We start from the raw sequence: 21,254 nt of genomic DNA, 5'->3' as shown, positions 1-21,254 counted from the left end.
CCCGGTGCTGTGTCTTTGACGCCGCTGGCTTCCCCAGGGAGGGGACAGACGCGGTCACAGCAAGGTCCCCTGGCTGCCCGCTGCCTCAGCTGGCCGGTCTCTGCTCTCCCATTCCCGTTGGGGTGCGATGGTGTGCTATTTTATACAGCACGGCCATAAATTTCACTAGCCACTTGTCAGCTTATTTACGACGCAAATTCAGCTGCTCCGAGAGCCCTGCTCCCTCGCAGCCCTGGGCTCACCAGTCCCCTAAATTTCAGATGCACTTCTCTGGGCCATTTATTTAGATTAGAACCAGGAGAGGGCCGGATTCAGAACCCTGTGACCAAGTTGAATGTGTGGCTGCTCTCCCGGCCCCTCCCGCCAGCAGAGGTTGGGGAGTGACGGTGCTCAGGCCCGTGACCGAGCTCCTCATTCAGTCCTGTTTCTCACTCAGCGGTCCCACTGCTCAGAGATACTGCACGGCCACTGCTGGGGCTCAGAGAGGGTCCCTGCTTTTCCAAAGATACAGGAAAGGAAGGCTGAGTGTGAGACATCCGTGTAGACTGAGGCAACACCCCATGCAGCCTGTGGGAAGGCTATTGGGTGGGCTGGGGCCAGCTTGGCCTTGCACTTGCCCTACAGGCAAGCCTGACAGCAGTGGGGGGTGAAGGTTTCAGTGGGTTTGAGGGTGGGTTGAGGACAGAGTTAAGGAGCAGGTGCAGGCAGGGATGTAAAAGTCCTCTTTCCTGGACTATTGAGAGGGGGTCGCTGGGTCAGAGCACACCTGAGCATCTCTGCTCAGCCCAGCGGGAAGAGGGTTGAAGCCCCAGTCCCACTGCTCTGTCACCCCGGCTGACAAGGACAAGACAGCCACCCTCCTGATGCCGGCAACTGGGACAGAGGTCCAGGTCGAGGCTGCTAAACATTACGCGACTATGGGAGGACCGAGGCCCCACGTCCTAGAGGCTCCCGAGGGCCCGGTGGCAGCTCAGCTGGCCCATCAGGTCAGCCCCAGGGCCAAAGGGGTGGCTGGAAGGAGCTCGGGGAACTAGTGCGTGGATCACGGGCAGCTCTTGGCCCATCTGCTGTGGAGGCAGCCAGCATGAGTCTGGCCTCAGGCAGCATCTGGAAGCCTCCGGACTGAGTAAATGAAGCCCCAGAATCACATCAGGGGAGCAGTCTGGGCTCCTCCAAGCAGAGCCTGTCCCACAAGTATTATCCCCTGGGTGAAACTGTTAGTCACTCAGTGTGTCTGACTCTTTGTGATCACATGGACTTAGCCCACCAAGCTCCTCTGTCCATGGGGATTCTCCAGGCAAAAATACTGGAGTGGGTTACCATTTCCTCCTCCAGAGGATCTTCCCAACCCAGGGATCAAAGCTAGGTCTCCCCCGTTGCAGGCAGATTCTTCACCATCTGAACAACCGCTGAAGCCCTGCAGGTAGGGAGAAGCCCCCCACGAGTAGGGGTGGTAATTTGGGGGCTCTCACCCTCCCACCACAGAGAGCTGCCACCAGCTTTGAGCAGGAAAACTCAGCCCCGGGCCCCAGTGGCCAGCCTGGGGGTGTCAAGCTTCCTGTCTCAGGGACCCAGGGACATTGGGTTTGCCCAGACTCCCCAGGCAGGGCCATCTTCTGAATGTCAAATGTCAGACCAGCACCTCCTAAGTGGGCAGGCAGCACTGGGGTGAGAGGCCAGGGCCCCGGAGTGTCCTCAGACACGTGCCCATCCACATGGCTGAGTGCTTGTGACCACCATACTGTGCTGGAGCATGGCCACCAGCCCCTGCAAGAATGCCAGGCTGTGTCCTCAGGACAGGTCCCCCGCACCTCCCAGCCACACCCGCTGAGCTGACTTAGTCTCCCAAGCCCTGCCCCGCCACACTGGCCGCATGGCCTCTGCCTCCCAAGGGCCTGCCCGGCCAGTGCTCTGCCATGCTCGCCTCTCTGCTTGTCATTCCACGGGAGCCTGTTCCCAAAACAGGGAAACAGCTGAGCTTAGGGATGGATAAGTCAGTGCTCCTGTGCCTCTGAGCTGCGGATGGGCATCCCTAGAGAAGTTCTGAGACTAGGAGCACACGAGCGTGCCCACCCGCACATGTGCACACCTACCACACATGCACCCGTAAGCATGCACATATGGCCTCACATGTGTGCGTGAGCAGACTGACACACACACTCATGTGCGCCTGGAGACCCAGAGCCGGAGTCCCCCTGCCGTGCCAGCTGGACACACTGGATGGGTGGGAGTGGCCTTCCAGTGGTGGTGGCCTGGACCCCTGGGACAGGAGGAGGCGGCCCTGTCTGCAGAGCTGTGCCGTGGGTCCTCAGTCCCCACGCCCCACCCTCTCTCTGGTTCTTGTTTCTTGCTGCCGGTGTTGCTTGGGCCCTCACCATTGGTTCCCCTGTGATAACCTGGGACACCCTCCCTCCCTCCTCTGCCCTGCCCTGGGAGAAGCCCCACACCCACAGGGACCTTGCACACGCCGGCATCTCAGATTGCTCCTTGTGGCAACTCCGTGCTTTGCTCTGATAAACTTGGTGTCACAATACTCGGACAACCGAAGCATCCAGGAAAGAGCGTCTTTTTTTCATTTCCCGAGTGCGCCATGCAGCCTGGCAGCAGCTGCCCCCGGGAAGGCACTAAGATAAACCCAGCGCACAGGGCTGGGGGAACCTCCACCAAAGGGGTCCATGCACAGGAGGCCATCTGACGGGGCGAGGCTGGGAGCCCCCATCGCCCTGGGGCAGAGAAGGACACTAAGGAGGGCTGGTATGGCCCTGCAGCCTTGACCTACTGCTAGTGGATTGGCAAGCTGAGTCCCCAAAGGGGATGGGTCTGCTTGAGGACCCATGAAGAGGAGGTGGGACCAGGCCAGAGTAGGGGTCTGTCTGCCAGGGAGGAAAGCTGCAGGCAGCAGGTATGGACTCCTTTCCGGAAAAGCTGCTGGGAGCATCTTTCCTGGTGCTTGGCCGCCCCCTTGAGGCCGCCGGGAGCACGCCACCCTCTGTTGTGGATCCTGCGCTCGGGGGACAGGACAGCAGAGATGGGGAGATGCCAGGAGACACCAGGGAGTCCCGGTGCTGCCCACCCCAGGGCACAAGCCCCAGAGAGTCCCCTCCACCATCTCAGGGTACAGTCCCACAGTATCCGCCGCCCAGAGTCAGGGATGGGGGGACACCTGCTTCCAGGGACACTTGGCTGGGACTGCTCCCAGCTCTCCGCCGTGGGCCAGGGGCCTCAGGGAGGCCGTGTGGGCAGGGGCTCCGCTGAGGCGCCGTGTCTTCCAGGTGTAAGTACTGCGACCGCTCCTTCAGCATCTCCTCCAACCTCCAGCGGCACGTGCGGAACATCCACAACAAGGAGAAGCCCTTCAAGTGCCACCTGTGCAACCGCTGCTTCGGGCAGCAGACCAACCTGGACAGGCACCTGAAGAAGCACGAGCACGAGCATGCGCCAGGTGGGGGGGCAGCGCAGAGGAGGGCGCGGGGGCCCTGGAGGATAGGGTGACGGGCGGGGCGGGCCTAGAGGATGGGGCGCAGGGAGGGGCGGGGAGCAGGGCGCAGGGGGGCCTGGAGGATGGGGTGACGGGCGGGGTGGGGAGCAGGGAGCAGGGGGGCCTGGAGGATGGGGTGACCGGCGGGGCGGGGAGCAGGGAGCAGGGGGGCCTGGAGGATGGGGTGACGGGCGGGGTGGGGAGCAGGGAGCAGGGGGGCCTGGAGGATGGGGTGACGGGCGGGGCGGGGAGCAGGGAGCAGGGAGGGGGGCCTGGAGGATGGGGTGATGGGCGGGGTGGGGAGCAGGGAGCAGGGAGGGGGGAATGGAGGATGGGGTGATGGGCAGGGCACAGGAGGAGAGGGCCTGGAGGATGGGGCGCAGGGAGGGGCGGGGAGCAGGGAGCAGGGGGGGCCTGGAGGATGGGGCACAGGGAGGGGCAGGGAGCAGGGAGCAGGGAGCAGGGAGGGGGGCATGGAGGATGGGGTGATGGGCAGGGCACGGGAGGGGAGGGCATGGAGGATGGGGCGCAGGGAGGGGCAGGGAGTAGGGAGCAGGGGGGGCCTGGAGGATGGGGTGATGGGTGGGGTGGGGAGCAGGGAGCAGGGAGGGGGGCATGGAGGATGGGGTGATGGGTCAGGGTGGGGTGCTGGGAGCAGGGAGGGGGGCCTGGAGGATGGGGTGATGGGTGGGGCAAGGTGCAGGGTGGGGAGAGGAGGGCTGAGGAGGGGGCAACACAGGCTAGCCCTAGGGGAAAGCCTGCAGTCACCCCTCAAGCCATCTTCATTCAGGGGAACCTTGTACCCTTGGGTTCCCCTAAGGGGGTGTTCCCTAAGAGTGCCCCACATGTGTACCCCTTCAGCCACCTGTCCCCTCCTGCCGTGCCGCAGAGGGTGGGGTGCAGCCGAGGGGTACCCTCCTCTGATGCTTCCCCCTCCCCACAGTGAGCCAGCATGCGGGGGTCCTCACCAACCACCTGGGGACCAGCGCCTCCTCCCCCACCTCCGAGTCGGACAACCACGCACTTTTAGATGAGAAGGAAGACTCCTATTTCTCTGAAATCAGAAACTTTATTGCCAACAGTGAGATGAACCAAGCATCAACACGAACAGACAAACGGTAAGAAACATGTCCCAGGGTCCCAGGAAAGTCTGGACTCTGTATGGTTCCCTATATGGTCATGCCCACAGCAGGCCCCCACCACAGCACCAGAGACCCCAGGCCCACAGCAGAGGGCGAGGCCTGCAGGCTCTTCAGCTGGCACCCTGCCACCTGCCAGCCACCCCACCTCGGCTCTCTGCATCTGCAGAGAACAAGCACCCCGGCCCGATGGCGGGTGTCACACGCTCGGTGCCACCAGCACACGGGCCTCAATGCACATGCGGCCAAACGCCAGCCAGGTGAGGGCTCCTTTCATGACATCCACCATGGCTCTGGAACTCCAGGACAGGCTCATTTAATTTGACACTCGAATGGTTTCTAGCAAGAGTGCTGCTCCTTTAAACACACACACAGGCAGGAAAATGGCAGAATTGGGATCCTAAGATGCAGAGGCTGTAACACATTCCCTTGATCCCAGGCCTCTGCGGCAGAGACTCAGAGACGCGGGACTCCTAGTGCTTAGGGACGCGCTCCCCTGCTTCTGCAGAGGAAATGAGGCCCAGAGGATTGGGTGTCTGGCTCTAACCCTTCTGTCCATGGGTGGGCAGCCAGCCCAGAGCCCAGTTCCCTCCCACCCAGGACACCCGGCTTCCCAGGGGCCTGTCTGCTCCCCCTGGCGGGCTGCATCTCCTTCACCCCTGGGGCCCCTGAGGCAGAGCAGGGGCACTGAGCAGAACTTCAGGATCCACGGGCGGGCACAGGGGCTTGGCGCCCGGGCTGTTTCTGGCTCTTCTGAGTCCTAAATCCATGCCCAGGAAGGTGATCCCACCTGGTGCCTGGGTGGGCTCAGAGGAGGGGACATGGGAGAGGCTGGCCATGGGCTGCATTTCCCAGAGCCCCAGCCCTGCCAGGCACAAAAGACCTTGATATCGGGGAGCAGCCAACAAAGTGCCTGGGTCTGTCCCCAGCTCTGGTCGCATGTGATGGTCTAGTGGGAGCCCAGCCCTGCCATGTGCACCCAGAGTGGCGAGCTTCATTCTGGCAACACTCTGGGCTCCATCTGAGAGCCGTCCATGGTTCAAGTTCTGAGGTCTCCACCTTCAGAGTAAGTCATGGACCTGAGCATCCAGGAGCCAGGCCATGAGGCACATCCTGGCTGATACACGCTCCCCTGAGCTGTGGCCCCCTGTGCCCAGGGCAGAGCCAGACGGGGAGCTGACAAGGACAAGCCAGGGGCGTCCTCCCTGGGGTGGACGGCCCCTCAACGCTGTCCCTGAGTGGCAGGCCCAGCTCTCAACCATATGGAGGACACCCCAGGAGAGTCACCAGGAAAGATGGGGTGTCCCCAGAAGGAAGAGGGACTGGCACCATCCTGACCCCACAGAGCAGCATTTCAGCCAGGGCCCCAGGGGTGGGGGCGGTAAGTGAGACTCAGACACCGGCCCCACACCCCTCAGAAAGCCCAGGGCAGAGCCAGCCCACAGACCAGGCCCTCTCCCCACTGGAGGTGCCCCCACATCATTGTCAGAAGTGGGACCACGTTGATAGTTGACGTTTGTCAGCTAATCTACAGAAAGTGCTGGGATGCTGGCAGTTCTATTGGGGCCCAGTGTTAACACCACCCAGAACCAGTGACCTTCTCTTGACAGTCCATTATAACTCAGGAAGCCTGCCAGGCTTCCTGACCCCAGAAACCCCTGGGCCAAACCCTGCCCCCTCCCCAAATTCCTCTGTCAACATCCTGACCTCCAGCCCCTCAGAGTGACCTGATTTGGAAATAAGATCTTCTCAGGTGTAATTAGTTATGATGTCATTCTGAAATCAGGTGGCCCGTATCCGATAGGACAGGTGTCCTCAGAAAAGGGAGAAATTTGGGATTTCTCTAGTGGTCCAATGGCTGGGAATCCACCTGCCAATGCAAGGGACGTGGGTTTGGTTCCTGGTCTAGGATGATCCCACAGGCCTCAAGGCAACCGAGCCCGTGCACCACAGCTCCGGAAGCCTGCACACCCTAGAGCCTGTGCTCCGTAGAGAAGCCCCACAGTGAGAAGCCCCCATAATGCGAAGCCCATGCTCTGCAACCAGAGAGTAACCCCCACTCTCGGCAACTAGAGAAAGCCCAGGCAGCAGTGGAGACCCAGCATAGCCAAAAACAAATAGACTTTTTTAGAAAAAGAAAATGGGGTGACCCCATGTGAAGGTGAAGCAGAGCGCATGATGTGTCCACAAGCGGAGGGGCCCCAGGGATCCCCAGCAAAGCACCAGAGTCCAGGGAAGGGGCTGGGAGGAGGCACCGGCCCCGAGGCACCTGCATCTGGGGCATCTATAAGAGGCTGAGCCAGACTTATCTGTGTGTGCCTGGGAATCTCTGGAGGAGCAATGGGTCAACAGTGGCCTGCCGCAGGGTCAGGGGCACTGGCTACAACAGTCCAAGGAGCCCTGGCATGCTGGTATAGGTCCTTTTGCAGGAGGTTGCCATAGCCACTATTACCCCTACCGTAGTTTGGCCTCAGGCCAAACTACAAGGAGGGAACACAGACTCATCCATCAGCAGAAAATTGGATTAAAGACTTACTGAGCATGGCCTTGCCCACCAGAACAAGACCCAGTTTTCCCCACAGCCAGTCCCTCCCATCAGGAAGCTTCCACAAGCCTCTTATCCTCATCCATCAGAGGGCAGACAGAATGAAAACCACAGTCACAGAAAACTAACCAAACTGATCACATGGACCACAGCTTTGCCTAACTCAGTGGAACTATGAGCCATGCTGTGTAGGGCCACCCAAGACAAGAAGGGTCATGGTGGAGAGTTCTAACAAAACGTCCACTGGAGAAGGGACTGGCAAACCACTTCAGCATTATTGCCCTAGAACCCCGTGAACAGCATGAAAAGGCAAAAAGATAGGACACTGAAAGCTCAACTCCCCAGGTGGGTAGGTGCCCAATATGCTCCTGGAGAAGAGTGGAGAAACAACTCCAGAAAGAATGAAGAGACAACGCCAAAGCAAAAGCACACCCAGTTGTGGATATGACTGGTGACGGAAGTAAAGTCAGATGCCATAAAGAACAATATTGCATAGGAACCTGGAATGTTAGGTCCATGAATCAAGGTAAATTGGGGTGGTCAAGCAGGAGATGGCAAGAGTGAACACTGACATTTTAGGAATCAGTGAACTAAAATGAATCAGAATGGGTGAATTTAATTTAGATGACCATTATATCTACTACTATGGGCAAGAATCCCTTAGAAGAAATGAAGTAGCCCTCATAGTCAACAAAAGAGTCCAAAATGCAGTGCTTGGGTGCAATCTTAAAAATGACAGAATGATCTCTGTTCATTTCCAAGGCAAACCATTCAATATCATAGTAATCCAAGTCTGTGCCCCAATCACTAATACTGAAGAAGCTGAAGTTGAACATTTCTATGATGACCTACAAGACCTTCTAGAACTAACACCAAGAAAAAGATGTCCTTCATAATAGGGGACTGGAATGCAAAAATAGGAAGTCAAGAGATACCTGGAGTAACAGGCAAGTTTGGCCTTGGAGTACAAAATGTAGCAGGGCAAAGGCTAACAGTTTTGCCAAGAGAACGCACTGGTCATAGCAAACACCCTCTTCTGACACATGACATCCCCAGATGGTCATACCAAAATCAGATTGATCATATTCTTTGTAGCCAAAGATGGAGAAGCTCTATACATCAGCAAAAACAAGATCAGGAGCTGACTGTGCCTCAGATCATGAACTCCTTATTGTCAAATTCAGACTTAAATTGAAGAACATAGGGAAAACGGGTAGGGCCATTCAAGTATGACCTAAATCAAATCCCTTATGATTATTCAGTGGAAGTGACAAATAGATTCAAGGGATGAGATCTGATAGACAGAGTGCCTGAAGAACTATGGACGGAGGTTTATGACATTGTACAGGAGGCAGTAATCAAAACCATCCCCAAGAAAAAGAAATGCAAAAAGCAAAAATCTGAGGCCTTACAAGTAGCTGAGAAAAGAAGAGAAGCTAAAGGCAAAGGAGAAAAGGAAAGATATATCCATCTGAATAGAGAGTTTCAGAGAATAGCAAGGAGAGATAAAAATGTGTTTTTAAGTGAACAATGCAAAGAAATAGAATACAATAGAAACAATAGAATGGGAAAGACTAGAGATCTCTTCAAGAAAATTAGAGATACCAAGGGAACATTTCATGCAAAGATAAGAACAATAAAAGACAGAAACAGTATGGACCTAACAGAAGCAGAAGATATTAAGAAGAGGTGGCAAGAGTCCACAGAAGAACTATACAAAAAAAGATGTTAGTGACCCAGATAACCATGATGGTGTGATCATTCACCTAGAGCCAGACATCCTGGAATGTGAAGTCAAGTGGGCCTTTGGAAGCATTGCTACAAACAAAGTTAGTGGAGGTGATGGAATTCCAGTTCACCTATTTCAAGTCCTAAAAGATGATGCTGTTAAAGTGATGCACTCAATATGCCAGCAAATTTGGAGAACTCAGCAGTGGCCACAGAACTGTAAAAGGTCGGTTTTCATTCCAATCTCAAAGAAAGGCAATGAGAGAGAATGCTCAAACTACCGCACAATTGCACTCATCTCACACGCTAGCGAAGTAATGCTCAAAATCGTTCAAGCTAGGCTTCAACAGTATGTGAACCAAGAACTTCCAAATGTACAAGCTAGATTTAGGAAAGGTAGAGGAACCAGAGATCAAATTGCCAACATCCGTTGGGTCATAGAAAAAGCTAGAGAATTCTAGGAAAACATATACTTCTGCTTCATTGACTATGCTGAAGCCTTTGACTGTGCGGATCACAACAAACTGTGAAAAGTTTTCCAGGAGTTGAAAATACCAGATCACCTTACCTGAGAAATCTGTATGGAGATTAAGAAGCAACAGTTGGAACCAGACATGGAACGATGAACTGGTTCCAAATTGGGAAAGAAGTACGTCAAGGCTATATATCGTCATCCTGCTTATTTAACTTATATGGAGAGTACATCATGTGAAATGCCAGGCTGGATGAAGCACAAGCCGGAATCAAGATTGCCAGGAGAAATATCAATAACCTCAGATATGCAGATGACACCATACTTATGGCAGAGAGCAAAGAGGAATTAAAGAGCCTCTTGATTAAAGTGAAAGAGGAGAGTGAAAAAGCTGGCTTAAAACTCAACATTCAAAAAAATGAAGATCATGGCATCTGGTCCCATCACTTAATGGCAAATAGGTGGGGAAACAATGGAAACAGTGACAGATTTTAGTTTATTTTGCTCCAAAATCACTGCGGATAGTGACTGCAGCCATGAAATTGAAAGATGCTTACTCCTTTGAAGAAAAGCTGTGACAAACCTAAATGGCATACTCAAAATCAGAGACATCTCTTTGCTGACAAAGGTCCATCTAGTCAAAACCATGGTTTTTGCAGTAGTCATGTACAGATCTGAGAGTTGGACCACAGGCTGAGCACCAAAGAAGTGATGCTTTTGAACTGTGGTGTTGGAGAAGACTCTTGAGACTCTGTTGGACAGTAAGGAGATCAAAGCAGTCAATCTTAATGGAAATCAACCGTGAATATTCATTGTAAGGACTGTTGCTGAAGCTGAAGCTCCAATACTTTGGCCTCCTGATGCAAAGAGCTGACTCACTGAAAAAGACCCTGATGTTGGGAAAGACTGAAGGCAGGAGAAAGGGACAACAGAGGACAAGATCTTTGGATGGCATTAGTGATTCAAAGGACATGAGTTTGAGCAGTCTCTGGAAGATGGTGAAAGACAGGGAAGCCTGAGGTGCTGCAGTCCATGGGGTTGCAAAGAATCTGACACAACTGAGCAACTGAGCAACAACAACGAATCTACTGGAGTGGAGAGGGACCATCCCTGCTGTTTGAACCATAGCCATGTGCTGTGTCAGGCTGGCCCTGGGGACATTCTGCACCCAGGCAGCTGTTTGGAGGCCCGGCCACTCGTCCTGGTTTCCTCTCTGTCTGAAGCTGTCTCCAGCCAGACTCCCGTCTCTGTCCCCGCTGTATCCATCCCCCCGCTCAATGAGCACTGGTGTTTGACGCAGGCCTTGCACCAATGAGCAGGTTTCTGTGCAGGACGAGGCACAGTGCCAGGACAAAGTGCTCACTCATGGTCGCTGCTCCCACAGAGGGGTTTATATATAAATGCACAGAGACTCAGGTTTGATTAAATGACACTCAGGGCTTTGCGCTGTCCCAAGCTCCCCACCTGTGCTGTCCATCAGCACTCAGGGTAGGGGCTGTTCTCACATTCCCCAGGAGGCTGTGGGCTCTGAGATGACAAATCCCGCCCATGGGGACCTGCCAAGACCCAGGGAGGGAGGCAGGACCTGGCTCTGGGGTCCTCACCACTGGTGGACAGATGTGAATCTGATGCCCAGCATCAAGGGAGACATGTTAGGGTCCTGCCTGTCCTGGAGGATAGGTCAGCTGTCAGCAACTGCACACTCTACAGTGGAAAGATGAGAAGTGAAGACGGGGTGCCAAGAACTGAACCACCGGGGGCTTCTCAGCCCGTCCACTCAGCTCTGTATTTGGAGATGGTGACCACTAGGAGAAGACATCCCTCTTGCCTTAGTGCCCCAAGCAGGGCCCCGAGTCTCTCCCGACAGCAGGGGATGGACTCCCATGGGCTGTGTGAGGTCCAGAAGGGGTGGAGTCCGGAGGCTCAGGACTCCAATTCACGACGCATGTGCCTTGCCCGCCGTCGACCTCCACCTGTGTGTGGGACACTGCCCAGGTGGCCTCGGGCCCAACCCATGTGCGGCCACGGCACCTGGTCATGAACTTGCAGATGAACCGAACAACGCCGTTGTCATTTCCTCAAAGGAATGGGCACCCTCTTCCTCACAGCTCGATTTCTCTTTTCAATGATGAGGACCAGAATGGGAAAGGCCCCCAGCTGCAGGTACCCCTGGGGATGAGGGGAGGGGTCTGGGCTGCAGGAGAGACAGCCCAGTCTCAGAAACACACTCACCCTGGAGGGTTTCCATTGCCAACAACAGCCCAGTCCACACGGCCCAGAGCCCCAGGTCTAAGATACCCCATCTGCAGAGGGCTGCCCAGTCCTTGTGCCCTCGTGGTGGATGGGGAAGAGCGGGCACTCATCAGGAGGGGGCTACACACCTCCCGCACTCTGAGCCTCCCCAGGGACACCCCTCATGCAGGGCCCAAGCCCAGTGCCAGCTCCCAGGACCCCTTGCCAGCCAGGCCAGCTGTAGCACCCTTCCTGAACCCCTGAGTGTCCCGTGTCCACGCCAGCATGATGGGAGCCTGCTGCCCAGCTTCATCCTGGTCCTGGGCAGGTGCCCGTCCCTTTTTTAATCACTCGGAACAGCAGCCGAGGACGGAGATGGGCCGCTCAGAACCCCAGCTCTGACCGAGAAGTGCAGGCTGCCGTCGGAGGGGGCTGGGGGCATCAGGGATGGGGGGGAGCCGGAGCCGCTAGAACCAAGTTGCTGCCTCAGGACATCTGTGGTCAGCTCCCTCCATGTCGTTTCAGGCCAGAAGTCCAGAACCTAGATGGCACCTCCCAGTGCCCCGGCCTGGCCATCAGGAAGCCAGAGGACGTGGAGGAGGAGGAAGAGGAGGAGCTGGAGGAGGACGATGACAGCCTGGCAGGGAAGTCACAGGACGACACCGCATCCCCCACACCCGAGCCTCAGGGCGCCTACGAGGACGATGAGGATGAGGAGCCACCCACCTCCCTGGCCGTGGGCTTTGACCACACCCGAAGGTGGGCACCTGCCCTCTGCGGGCCCCGAGTGCCCGGGCCCCAGGCAGGGAGACAGGCAAGCACTGAGAGGGTGACCTCAGTCCCACACCGTCCACCCTGACAGCGGGGTTTTCTCCTTCCCAGTAGGTGTTTTCACTGCAAAGACTTCTGTGCACAGGTCAGGGTGAGACCAGGCCCCAGACTCACACACACACATGCACACATACCTGCATACACATACACACAGTGCACATGTGCACACATACACACGTGCACATGTGGACACGTGCACATGTACACACAGGCACGTGTGTGTGCATACATATGTGCACACACGTGTGTGAACACCACATGTGCAACTGTGTACACACCCTCGCCCGTGTGGGCACATGTGTATACATGTGCACACATGCAGGTGCATGTTTGTACACGTGTGTGTATACATGTGCATGCGCACACATGCTTCACCCAGTCCAGAAGCAGAGCAAGGCAGGTGAAGGCTGAGAAGGAGCTGATCAGGGACCCGTGGGTGGTCTCTGGCCCTGCAGAACCAGGAGCAGTGGTTACGTCTGTCTCCAACAGGCTGTGGGTGGGGGTTGAGCACCAATGATTTTGAAAGCTGGCAGAGGAGAGCCTCTCCTGCTGCGTCCCCACTGCTTACCGCCTACATTCAGCAGCAGTGATGCCACCAGCATTCAAGGTCCTCCTGGGGGTGGCTGGCAGATCCTGCGGGCCTTTCAGAGAGGGCCCACTTCCTCCCACTCTGGGCCCTGAAAGTGGGCCCCCCAGAACAACCCAGATTTTAGGAACCAAGACCTCTGCCCTGCTCCCAGCCTGTGCTCTGTCCCCAAGGGGCCTGGCGCCCCGCCTGTGCTTGCAATGTGTGTGCACGCACTGACCTCCTCTGCGTCCTCCATCACTTTCCTGTATTCATGTGGCTTCCATCCACGTGTCTGTGTGTCCATGTGTCTGTCTCCTGTGCATGTGGCTCGTGGAGACGCTGTGGTGTGCATGCAGGCACGGAGCTGGCCGTGGGCTTCAGAGAGGTGGCCGAGGCCAGACAGGCTGACAGCAGGCCCCTCTCCGGTCGTTGGTGCAGGTGTGTTGAGGAGCCACCAGGCAGTCTCTTGGCTTTGGAGCCGATGCCGACTTTTGGGAAGGGGCTGGATCTCCGCAGAACAGCTGAGGAAACGTTTGAAGTTAAAGATGTGCTTAATTCCACCTTAGATTCTGAGACTTTAAAACAGACCCTGTACAGGCAGGCTAAGAACCAGGTAGGTACCTACCAGAGCCTGCCCCCGACCTTCCCCAGACTGGATGGCAGGCCCCAGCTGTGCCTCCCCGATCAGGGACCGTCTCCCTTCTCTCTGTGGCCATCCCATGTCTGCATGGGGGACACCCAGGACTCCAGCCCTCCCATGCCCATTGCTTTGGCTAGAGAGACCCCCCCAAATGACTCCCTTTCCCTGAAAGCAAGGGTGGGGAGAGGTTGAAAGCAGATGAACGAGAGCCAGACCCTCACAAGGGTGCTCCCCCAGTCCCACAGTGCTCCCGTACACGTGGGTCCTGGCCCTCACGTACCCAGAGGGTGGTGTCCACCGGCAGTGCCCTTGTGGCTGCACTGGCCTCCCTCTGCCTCTGCCCAAGCAGGAGTGATGGTAGCCCAGGGTCCTCTCAAGGGATGCTCCCCCATCGGCGTCACAGGCTCCAAGCTGCAGCTATGGCGAGTCAGCAGGGCACAGGCTGGCTGGCATGACTCACCCGCAGCCTAGGGGCTGCAGGACCCTGCTTATTTTCAGCCTGGGGGACTTGGGGTTCCACTCAGCTCTCCGCAGCTCACCCAAGTCTGAGCAAATACCGTCTGCGTGTCTGTCTTCGTCTTTTTACTAATTCTGTCCGGAGTGTGAAATTGGGTGGACACACCCTGCCCCACCTGCTCTGAGTGGCCCTGGGTCCCATCCACTCATGCTCTGGGGGCCAAGCTGGGCTCTGGGCCAGAGGCACGTCTACTCTTAGCTCAGAAGTGCTGCACACCACGTCCCTGAAATAGCTTTTAGCCACCACCATGGTCATCCACACCGGACAGAGCCCACTAGGCAGGGCCTGCGCTTCCTTGATGGGATCTAAGCCGTAACCACCAGCACCCTGGTCCCCTTGAAGAGCATGCTTGCCTGTGAATCCGTGCTGATCACCAGGGATGTAGGGGCTCCTGCGAGGGCGGATGTGCCCCAAAGAGGCTGAGGGTCTTAGTGGCCCTCTGCAAAGATGCCTCCTCTGCAGGCCAGCCCCCAACACCTTTGCCCCCACCTCACCTCTGGGTCTGAGGTCAGTGGGAGGGAGTGGGAGGCTGGGAAGGCCTGGGCTGGCCTGGGGTCTACAGGACCCACCCCACAACACTCACCTTCTGTCCTGTGTGTACCCTCCCCTCCATCCAGGCGTATGCAATGATGCTGTCCCTTTCCGAGGACGCTCCTCTCCATGCCTCTTCCCAGGGCCCTCTGGACGCTTGGCTGAACATCGCAGGAGCCACGCCAGAGTCTGGAGCCTTTAACCCCATCAACCACCTCTGACCGGCCTGAGAGGGGCTGGGGTCAGAGTCCAAGTGAGGCCACCAGGGCCCCCGACTTCCCAACAGAAATCTCCATGGCAGAAGACGGAGGCAAGGGCCTCGGGAGCCTGTGTGGCTTGGGGCCGAGGAGACCCCTCCTTGTCACCTGTATCTGACCACTCCTCAGCGTCTATTCCCCTCTCCATGGTCCAACTCTGACTTTTGCAATGAAAACTCAGAACCTGGCATCCTTGGAGCCGTCATAGAGTTTCACTGGCTCTAAGCATCAGTCTTGAGAACGGCTTTCAGATGGTACAGCTCACTCTATCCAGGCACAGCACTGGGGGCTGCCTCACAGAGTCAACCCCATGGGCAAGGACGGGGTTTGAACCCCACACCGAGGCTGGTGGGCCTCTCCCGGGCGCCTTGTGGCATCTAGGGAGGGAATGGACATCTGGGCGTGCTCTAAGGAGGGAATCGCCCTGACAATTTTTATAAAGAAAATGACAAGAATGATCCTTTTGGTAATCTTATTGACGACAGAGTCTATTTAAGCATGTGGTTTTAAAAATAGACAGTATTTTTTAAAAAAGATCACAAAGTGACTTGCAAATTGTTTTTTAAAAGTAATTTTGCATTGCTTTGAAATCTCAGCTTCTTTGCAAACCCAAACCTGCCTGGGACCCAGCCCTGCGTTTGGGGGTGTTCTTTATACTGTAGATAATGGAGAGATTTTCTATCCCTGACTGTGTTTGTAAAGCCAAGGTGATTCTGGGCACCCTGCCCCAGAACCGAGGGGCGGAGCCCACTCCCGGGAGCAGTTTGAGACTGTGCCTGGAATCAGATACGATGTCCTGGGCTGGCCCAAGGCTGGGACTCAGAGATGTGCCTGTCATTGTGTGACATGGGATTCGTGCCCACGTCCCCCACCCAGGGGGAGGTCGGAGCAGGGACTTGGTCCCCAGCGCAGAAGTGGCCAAGCCCCTCCACCTTGCCCCCAACCATTCTGCAGAAGGCAGGGCCTGCTGGTCATCTTGGGATTTCCAGCACCCACCCACCCCACCCCCTGTGGATGGACAAGGGGAAGGGGGTGGGCATCCCCATAGGGGCTGCCGTGGGGTGCACTCCAAGGCTCCTCTGCTCCAGGCTGCCAAGCTCCATGCTCACCTGAGACCCCAGGACACAACTGCCACTTCGCTCTTTGTGTGGGTTCCTGGCGGGCGGGACCCGGCTCCAGAAGGACGGGAGTCCAGGTGCGACCTCCACAAAGAGCTAAGACAGCACAGCCCTGAGGGGACGGACGGCACCTCCCAGGACCCGGCTGCTCTCCACTCGATGGGCTTTAAATTATTCCCATAGGGGCCAATATCGAATAATTGTTGTTGGTTTTTTTTTTCCCTGATGGAATTGACCTTAATCTGTATATAACTTGTAATTTTTTCTAATTCATTTCTTTTCTTATTTTATTTCTTCCTTAACAGTATTTTTGGCATTAGACATTCTTATTGTGAAGAAATAATGTTAATATAAGTATCTAGTGAAGGACCAAAACCGTGTAATAAGGTTGTGTGTTGTGTGATCAATAACCGGGGAGTGGGGCGATTTTTAATGTGCCAAATACCCCACGTCCCCCCCCCCAACGAATCCTGCTGCCCGTTTTCCAGACAATCATGTGTTTTTGTTAAATTTGAGTTTCAGTTGCATTTAAGACAAGTGCTCTATTTATTTCTTTTATTGTTTGGAAGAAAAACGAAGACTAGCATCCCAAGAAGAAGAGAAAAAAGCCCGCCCAAGTTGCCCTAAGAAATGTGTGAAAATACAAACGGCCATGGAGTGGCCAACCGTCCAGCCGCTCCAGGCTAAGACAATCGTCCGCCTGGGCACAGGGGGTTCGGCTTCACAGTGGAGACCTGTGGATGGGGATCCCCAAGGGCGCACAGACCTGCAGATCCTAGCGAAAGGATTTGGCCTTTCCCGGATCCGGTCAAGGTACCACTCAGAGCGCCTTCCACGTGGGAACAGGCTGGAACGTGGCCCCCAGGGCGGTCAGAGAAGCTGCTGGCAGAGGAGCTGCCCGCAGCCACACCCACAAGGATTTACAGACACGGCTGCTCACACCGCCTCAGAAGCATCCTTCACCCCACCCCCCTAGTGGACCCACCTGGTGTGTTGCAGTTTCCAACTCTCCCTCGATCGAGATGGGACCCCTTTGGAAAGTCAACCTCAGATACCACCTCCCCATTTCTGTAAACCCAAATTATATGATTTCTTCTGCTAAACAATAAGGTGTGTGCTTTTTTTTGCGATTTGACTCTCTCTGTCCAAAGCAGGATGTTTGGGCAGGTGGAGGCCTGAGTGTCTGTTCCCTGCGGCCCAGCCCTTCTGTTCACCTCTGGTCTGACGGTCACGGTTGGCTCTCTGCAGCTGATCTCCTTAAACTCTGACTCTTTCTTTCTTTCCTTCCCCATCCCCAAGAACCCTGACTACACATTTTAAGTCTTGTTTTTTGTCCCTCTTGAAAATGATTCGAGTAAGCCCAGTTTCTCCTCCAGCCTGGGCATTTGGCAGATTCGGTGGCGGGGAGGGTTCTGTCCTTGGACCCTCAGATAAAAAGAGCACTTATTTCCTATGCCTGGTGGGTCCATGAAACCTGGCCTCAAAGTTGAGTGTTGTCCCAACCACAGTCAGCTGTCCCTCCCCAGGTCTTCTCTGCCCCCCAGGCTCCAGCACCAGCCACCTGCTCAGACCCAGGGGGACGCCCTGGAGGCCCTGGGAGCTCGGGCTGGGGAATTCCGAGAGCCCAGCTTCATGGCACGGATGCAACTGGCGGCTGGCTGGCCAACCAATGCATCTGTGGGCTGGTGGCCAGACTCAGAGCTGTAAACTAGGAACCCCATTAGGCTAGTGTGCCGGGGCCAGGGCCCTTCATTCCAGCCTCGTCTGCTTCCCTCTTTGGACTGCTGACTCTCACCCCCAAGTGGAAATTAGGAAGGAAGTCTCCTTACCCTTCCCTCTTCTGCCCCTCAGACCCCAACTCCCACCTCGGGCCCAACCCTTTCATTCCCAGGACAAGCGGGTAGGACCCCAGGACTGATAACCCTTTGGCCAGCCAGCCCTTCATAAGGGGGACCCAGAAGCCTCAGGTTGGAACCCAGAGGCATGCATTTCTACGTCCCACCTGGAACCCTGGGGTGGGGATAAGTGACTGGGGTGGGGCCTGAGAGACTGCCCAGCCCTAGTGGCCTTCCCATACGATGCCAAGAGTGTGGCCAGTCCACCCAGACACTGATTGGCCCTGGAAACCCTGAGGGCCCTTGTCCTTCTGCACCCTGGCTGCTTCCTCAGTGAACATTTGCAAAGCACTTGCCTGAATACACATCCCTTGTATTAGCCCTGAAGCCTCAAAGCACTGGATTGTGGCGCCCCCGGGCCCCAGCCTCCCCCCACTACTGCCCAAGTGACTGAAATCTACTGAGCTTATTCACTGTGCTGTCCTGGGAGGGGCAGGGGCAGCACCCCCGGGAGAGCACCCCGCACTGCTGCCTGGGGCGCTTGCGGGGACTGGACGGGGAGCCGGGCACCTCGCTCCCCTCCCGGCTGGGGACGCGGGGACATAGCTGCTCCTGGTCGGTGGAGGTCAGCCGGGTCTCAAAAGCCATGAATGTCTCTGTAGCGATGAGTGATACTGTGACTAAGACGTCCTCACAAGATGCCAAGGAGTGTCCCTCTCCTCCTGCCATTCCAGTGTTATGTTTTCTTTCTTTTCTGCCACGGATTCGTATTACCACTTGTGGGGGGGAAAAAAAAAGTAAAAATAGATAGAATGAAAAGGCAGCTTATGTTTCCAGATGTGCAATTCACTCACGAACAAAGATATCCTGAAGGCTCCTTTCTGCGCACCTCTCTTCCTCGTTCTCCTCCAAACGAGGGAAGCTGAGCCCCGTGTCCACACGGGACTGAGGGCATCCGTACGCGTACGCTGTGACACTCCAAACCTGTGCGTCCATGTCATCCTTTGCCATCGTTACATTATGATTCAGTTTTTTTTTTCTTTTTTTTTTCTTTTAGAGCTGTATAGTGTTGAAAAGAAGTCAAGTGTAAATGTCTGGTTTTTCTCCATAATGTTTTTTTTTTAAAAAAAAACCATTGAGAAGGAGGCTGGTGTATGTCCCACGTCCCCCGATTGTAAATTTGCTTCTGTTCTAAGTAAACTGCATGGCTCGTGTGTAGTCATTATTGTGTCTGTTCGTGAAATTTTTACGAAAAGGAAAATCCCATAGATGCACTTATTAAATATGTGATTAGAGTCTGCGTCCTCAAGACTAGGAGTCCTGAACTGCCCACATGGAAGACGCAGTTCTTAACATGGAAATCGCTGTGGGAGAAGGAAAGGAAAAGACATCAAATGTAGGAATCATTCAGAGAGTGACTCTGCAGATTTCATTTTGATGATGCTTGTGATAAAGACAAATGTACGTGTGTAGAGAAATGTCTTTAAGATGAAGCCTAGGAGAAGCTGATTTTGAGGTTGATGCTGTAGACTAGGACTGTATACCAAATGTAATCTTTCCGATGCTACAATGAATTTATACATGAGATTGATATGCAATAAATCTGTGTGCTTTTCTAAGCCTCTGTGCCTGCATGCTTCACTCAGGGAGAACAGAGGCCTTGGAGGGCTGGGGAGGGATGGTGAGAACAGACTCAAGAGTCAGGGCGTGGCTGGTGGGGAGGCTCACCAGCCCTGATGGAGAGCCCCTCGTGCCATCCTCCTGTATCTGCCCCAGGGCAGGTCCCCTTGCTGTTCCTGTTTTCCAGAAAAGAACAAGTTCAGAGAGGGCACCAACTACCCAGGACAGCCTTGCAGTGAGAGTGCTAGTCTCCAGCTGTGTCCTCCTCCAAGTGTGCCCACCTCAGGACAAGGTGACCTTTAGGTATGGCCCCCAGGTGTGCCCTGCTCCAGGTGTGGCAGCCTCCAGGTGTTTCTACTCTCGGTCATAGTAGCCTTCAGGTGGGCCCATCTCCAGGTAGGCCTACCTCTAGGCATAGCACCCTACTGGTGTGCCCACCTCCAAATGAAACTGCCCCCAGGTATTCTTACCCCAACATGTCCCTGCCCCTAGCGCCCATGCCCATGAACTCTTACCAGGGCCTCTTGATGGAGGAGAAGCCCATCCTATAAGGCCAGCCCCAAATCTGCCGCCCTCTAAGAGTAGACCTCCGCAACAGCCAGCCCTCCACTTCAGCTGTGTCTGACCCACACACTGCTTCCAGCCAGGGCCTGAGCCTGACCCACCAGCAATGGCCAGATGGGTCAAGGCAGAGCAGAGGCCAGGGCTGCAGGAGGAGCAAACATAGCCCCCCAGGGCACCCTCCTTCTGTGAACCCAGGCATTCCTTCTTGGGGCCCATCTGTCAGGCTGCACAAAGAAATGAAGCGTAGATGATGGATGAATAGGTGAATGGATGGATGATGGACGCGTGGATAGGTGAATGATGGATGGGTGGATGGATAGGAGATGGACAGATGGATGGATGGATGGATGGACAGATGGCTGGATAAATGTATGGATAGATGTGTGGGTGGATGGATGATGGATAGGTGGGTGGATCCACCTATGAATGGATGGATGGATGGAATGATGGGTGGGTGGGTGGGTGGATGGATGGGCAGATAGATGATGGATGGGCGGTCTGCTGTAAGAACGCTCACTCAACATGGATCTTGAGACCTCCAGTGCCTCTGAAGGGGGCTGAACCTGCACTGAGAGAGGTAACAGAACGGGGTAAGGCCTGGGTTCCTCTAAATGGCAGCATCTCATAGCCACCAGAGGGAAGAAACTGCAGTTGACCTTGGAACAAGATCCCTGGGCCCAGATCTGGGTACTGAGTCTTTTCACTTTCTTCACACCATCAAGTATGTGTGTCTCCAGGATAGCACTGGTTGGGGGAAGCAGTTAAACATTTTAAGGTGCTTTCTTCCCTGGTGTGACTGTCATCCTGTGATCTGAATCCTGTGGTCAGATATGAGCTTTGCCCTGGAGTTCCAAGCACAGGGATGGCTTGAGAAATAAATTTCCATTCTCAGAGGACAAATGATGCAAATCACAGAACTGGTGAATGGCCACACTTCCAAAAGCCATTCACCAAGCTGGAGTGACAGTCTCCAGCCCACCCCGTTATGCCCTCCCAAGCTCCCCAGGCAGGCTGCCGTCAGGGGTCAGAGCTCCCATCTTTGTTCAGCCCCCCAGCGTTTCTCTATGGCCTCCACCCCCGAAGAGAGAGGAGTATCCCAGGACAGGAGCCTGTCTGATAAGAGCCCTATTGTCAGGGGACCTCAGAGGGAAAGAGCAGAGGCACAGAGAACAGGCTGGC

At 55.4% G+C, this 21,254-nt stretch overlaps 1 protein-coding gene across 2 annotated transcripts in view; it reads left to right on the top strand.

The window, feature by feature from the left end:
• The window catches only part of PRDM16 (PR/SET domain 16), a 342,599-nt gene extending 323,089 nt beyond the window's left edge, over positions 1-19,510 (top strand). For both annotated transcript variants that reach the window (XM_018060471.1, XM_018060470.1), the window contains exons 13-17: positions 3,273-3,442; positions 4,422-4,596; positions 12,120-12,353; positions 13,432-13,606; positions 14,768-19,510. In XM_018060471.1, coding sequence (XP_017915960.1) covers positions 3,273-3,442; positions 4,422-4,596; positions 12,120-12,353; positions 13,432-13,606; positions 14,768-14,902 — 889 coding nt within the window. In that variant the 3' untranslated portion in view covers positions 14,903-19,510. The remainder of the gene's footprint in view (positions 1-3,272; positions 3,443-4,421; positions 4,597-12,119; positions 12,354-13,431; positions 13,607-14,767) is intronic.

Source organism: Capra hircus, chromosome 16 (assembly GCF_001704415.2).
Source record: "Capra hircus breed San Clemente chromosome 16, ASM170441v1, whole genome shotgun sequence".
NCBI classification, from domain to species: Eukaryota; Metazoa; Chordata; class Mammalia; order Artiodactyla; family Bovidae; genus Capra; species Capra hircus.
The sequence above is the reverse complement of the archived record's forward strand: the minus strand, read 5'-3'. Positions and strand labels throughout refer to the sequence as shown.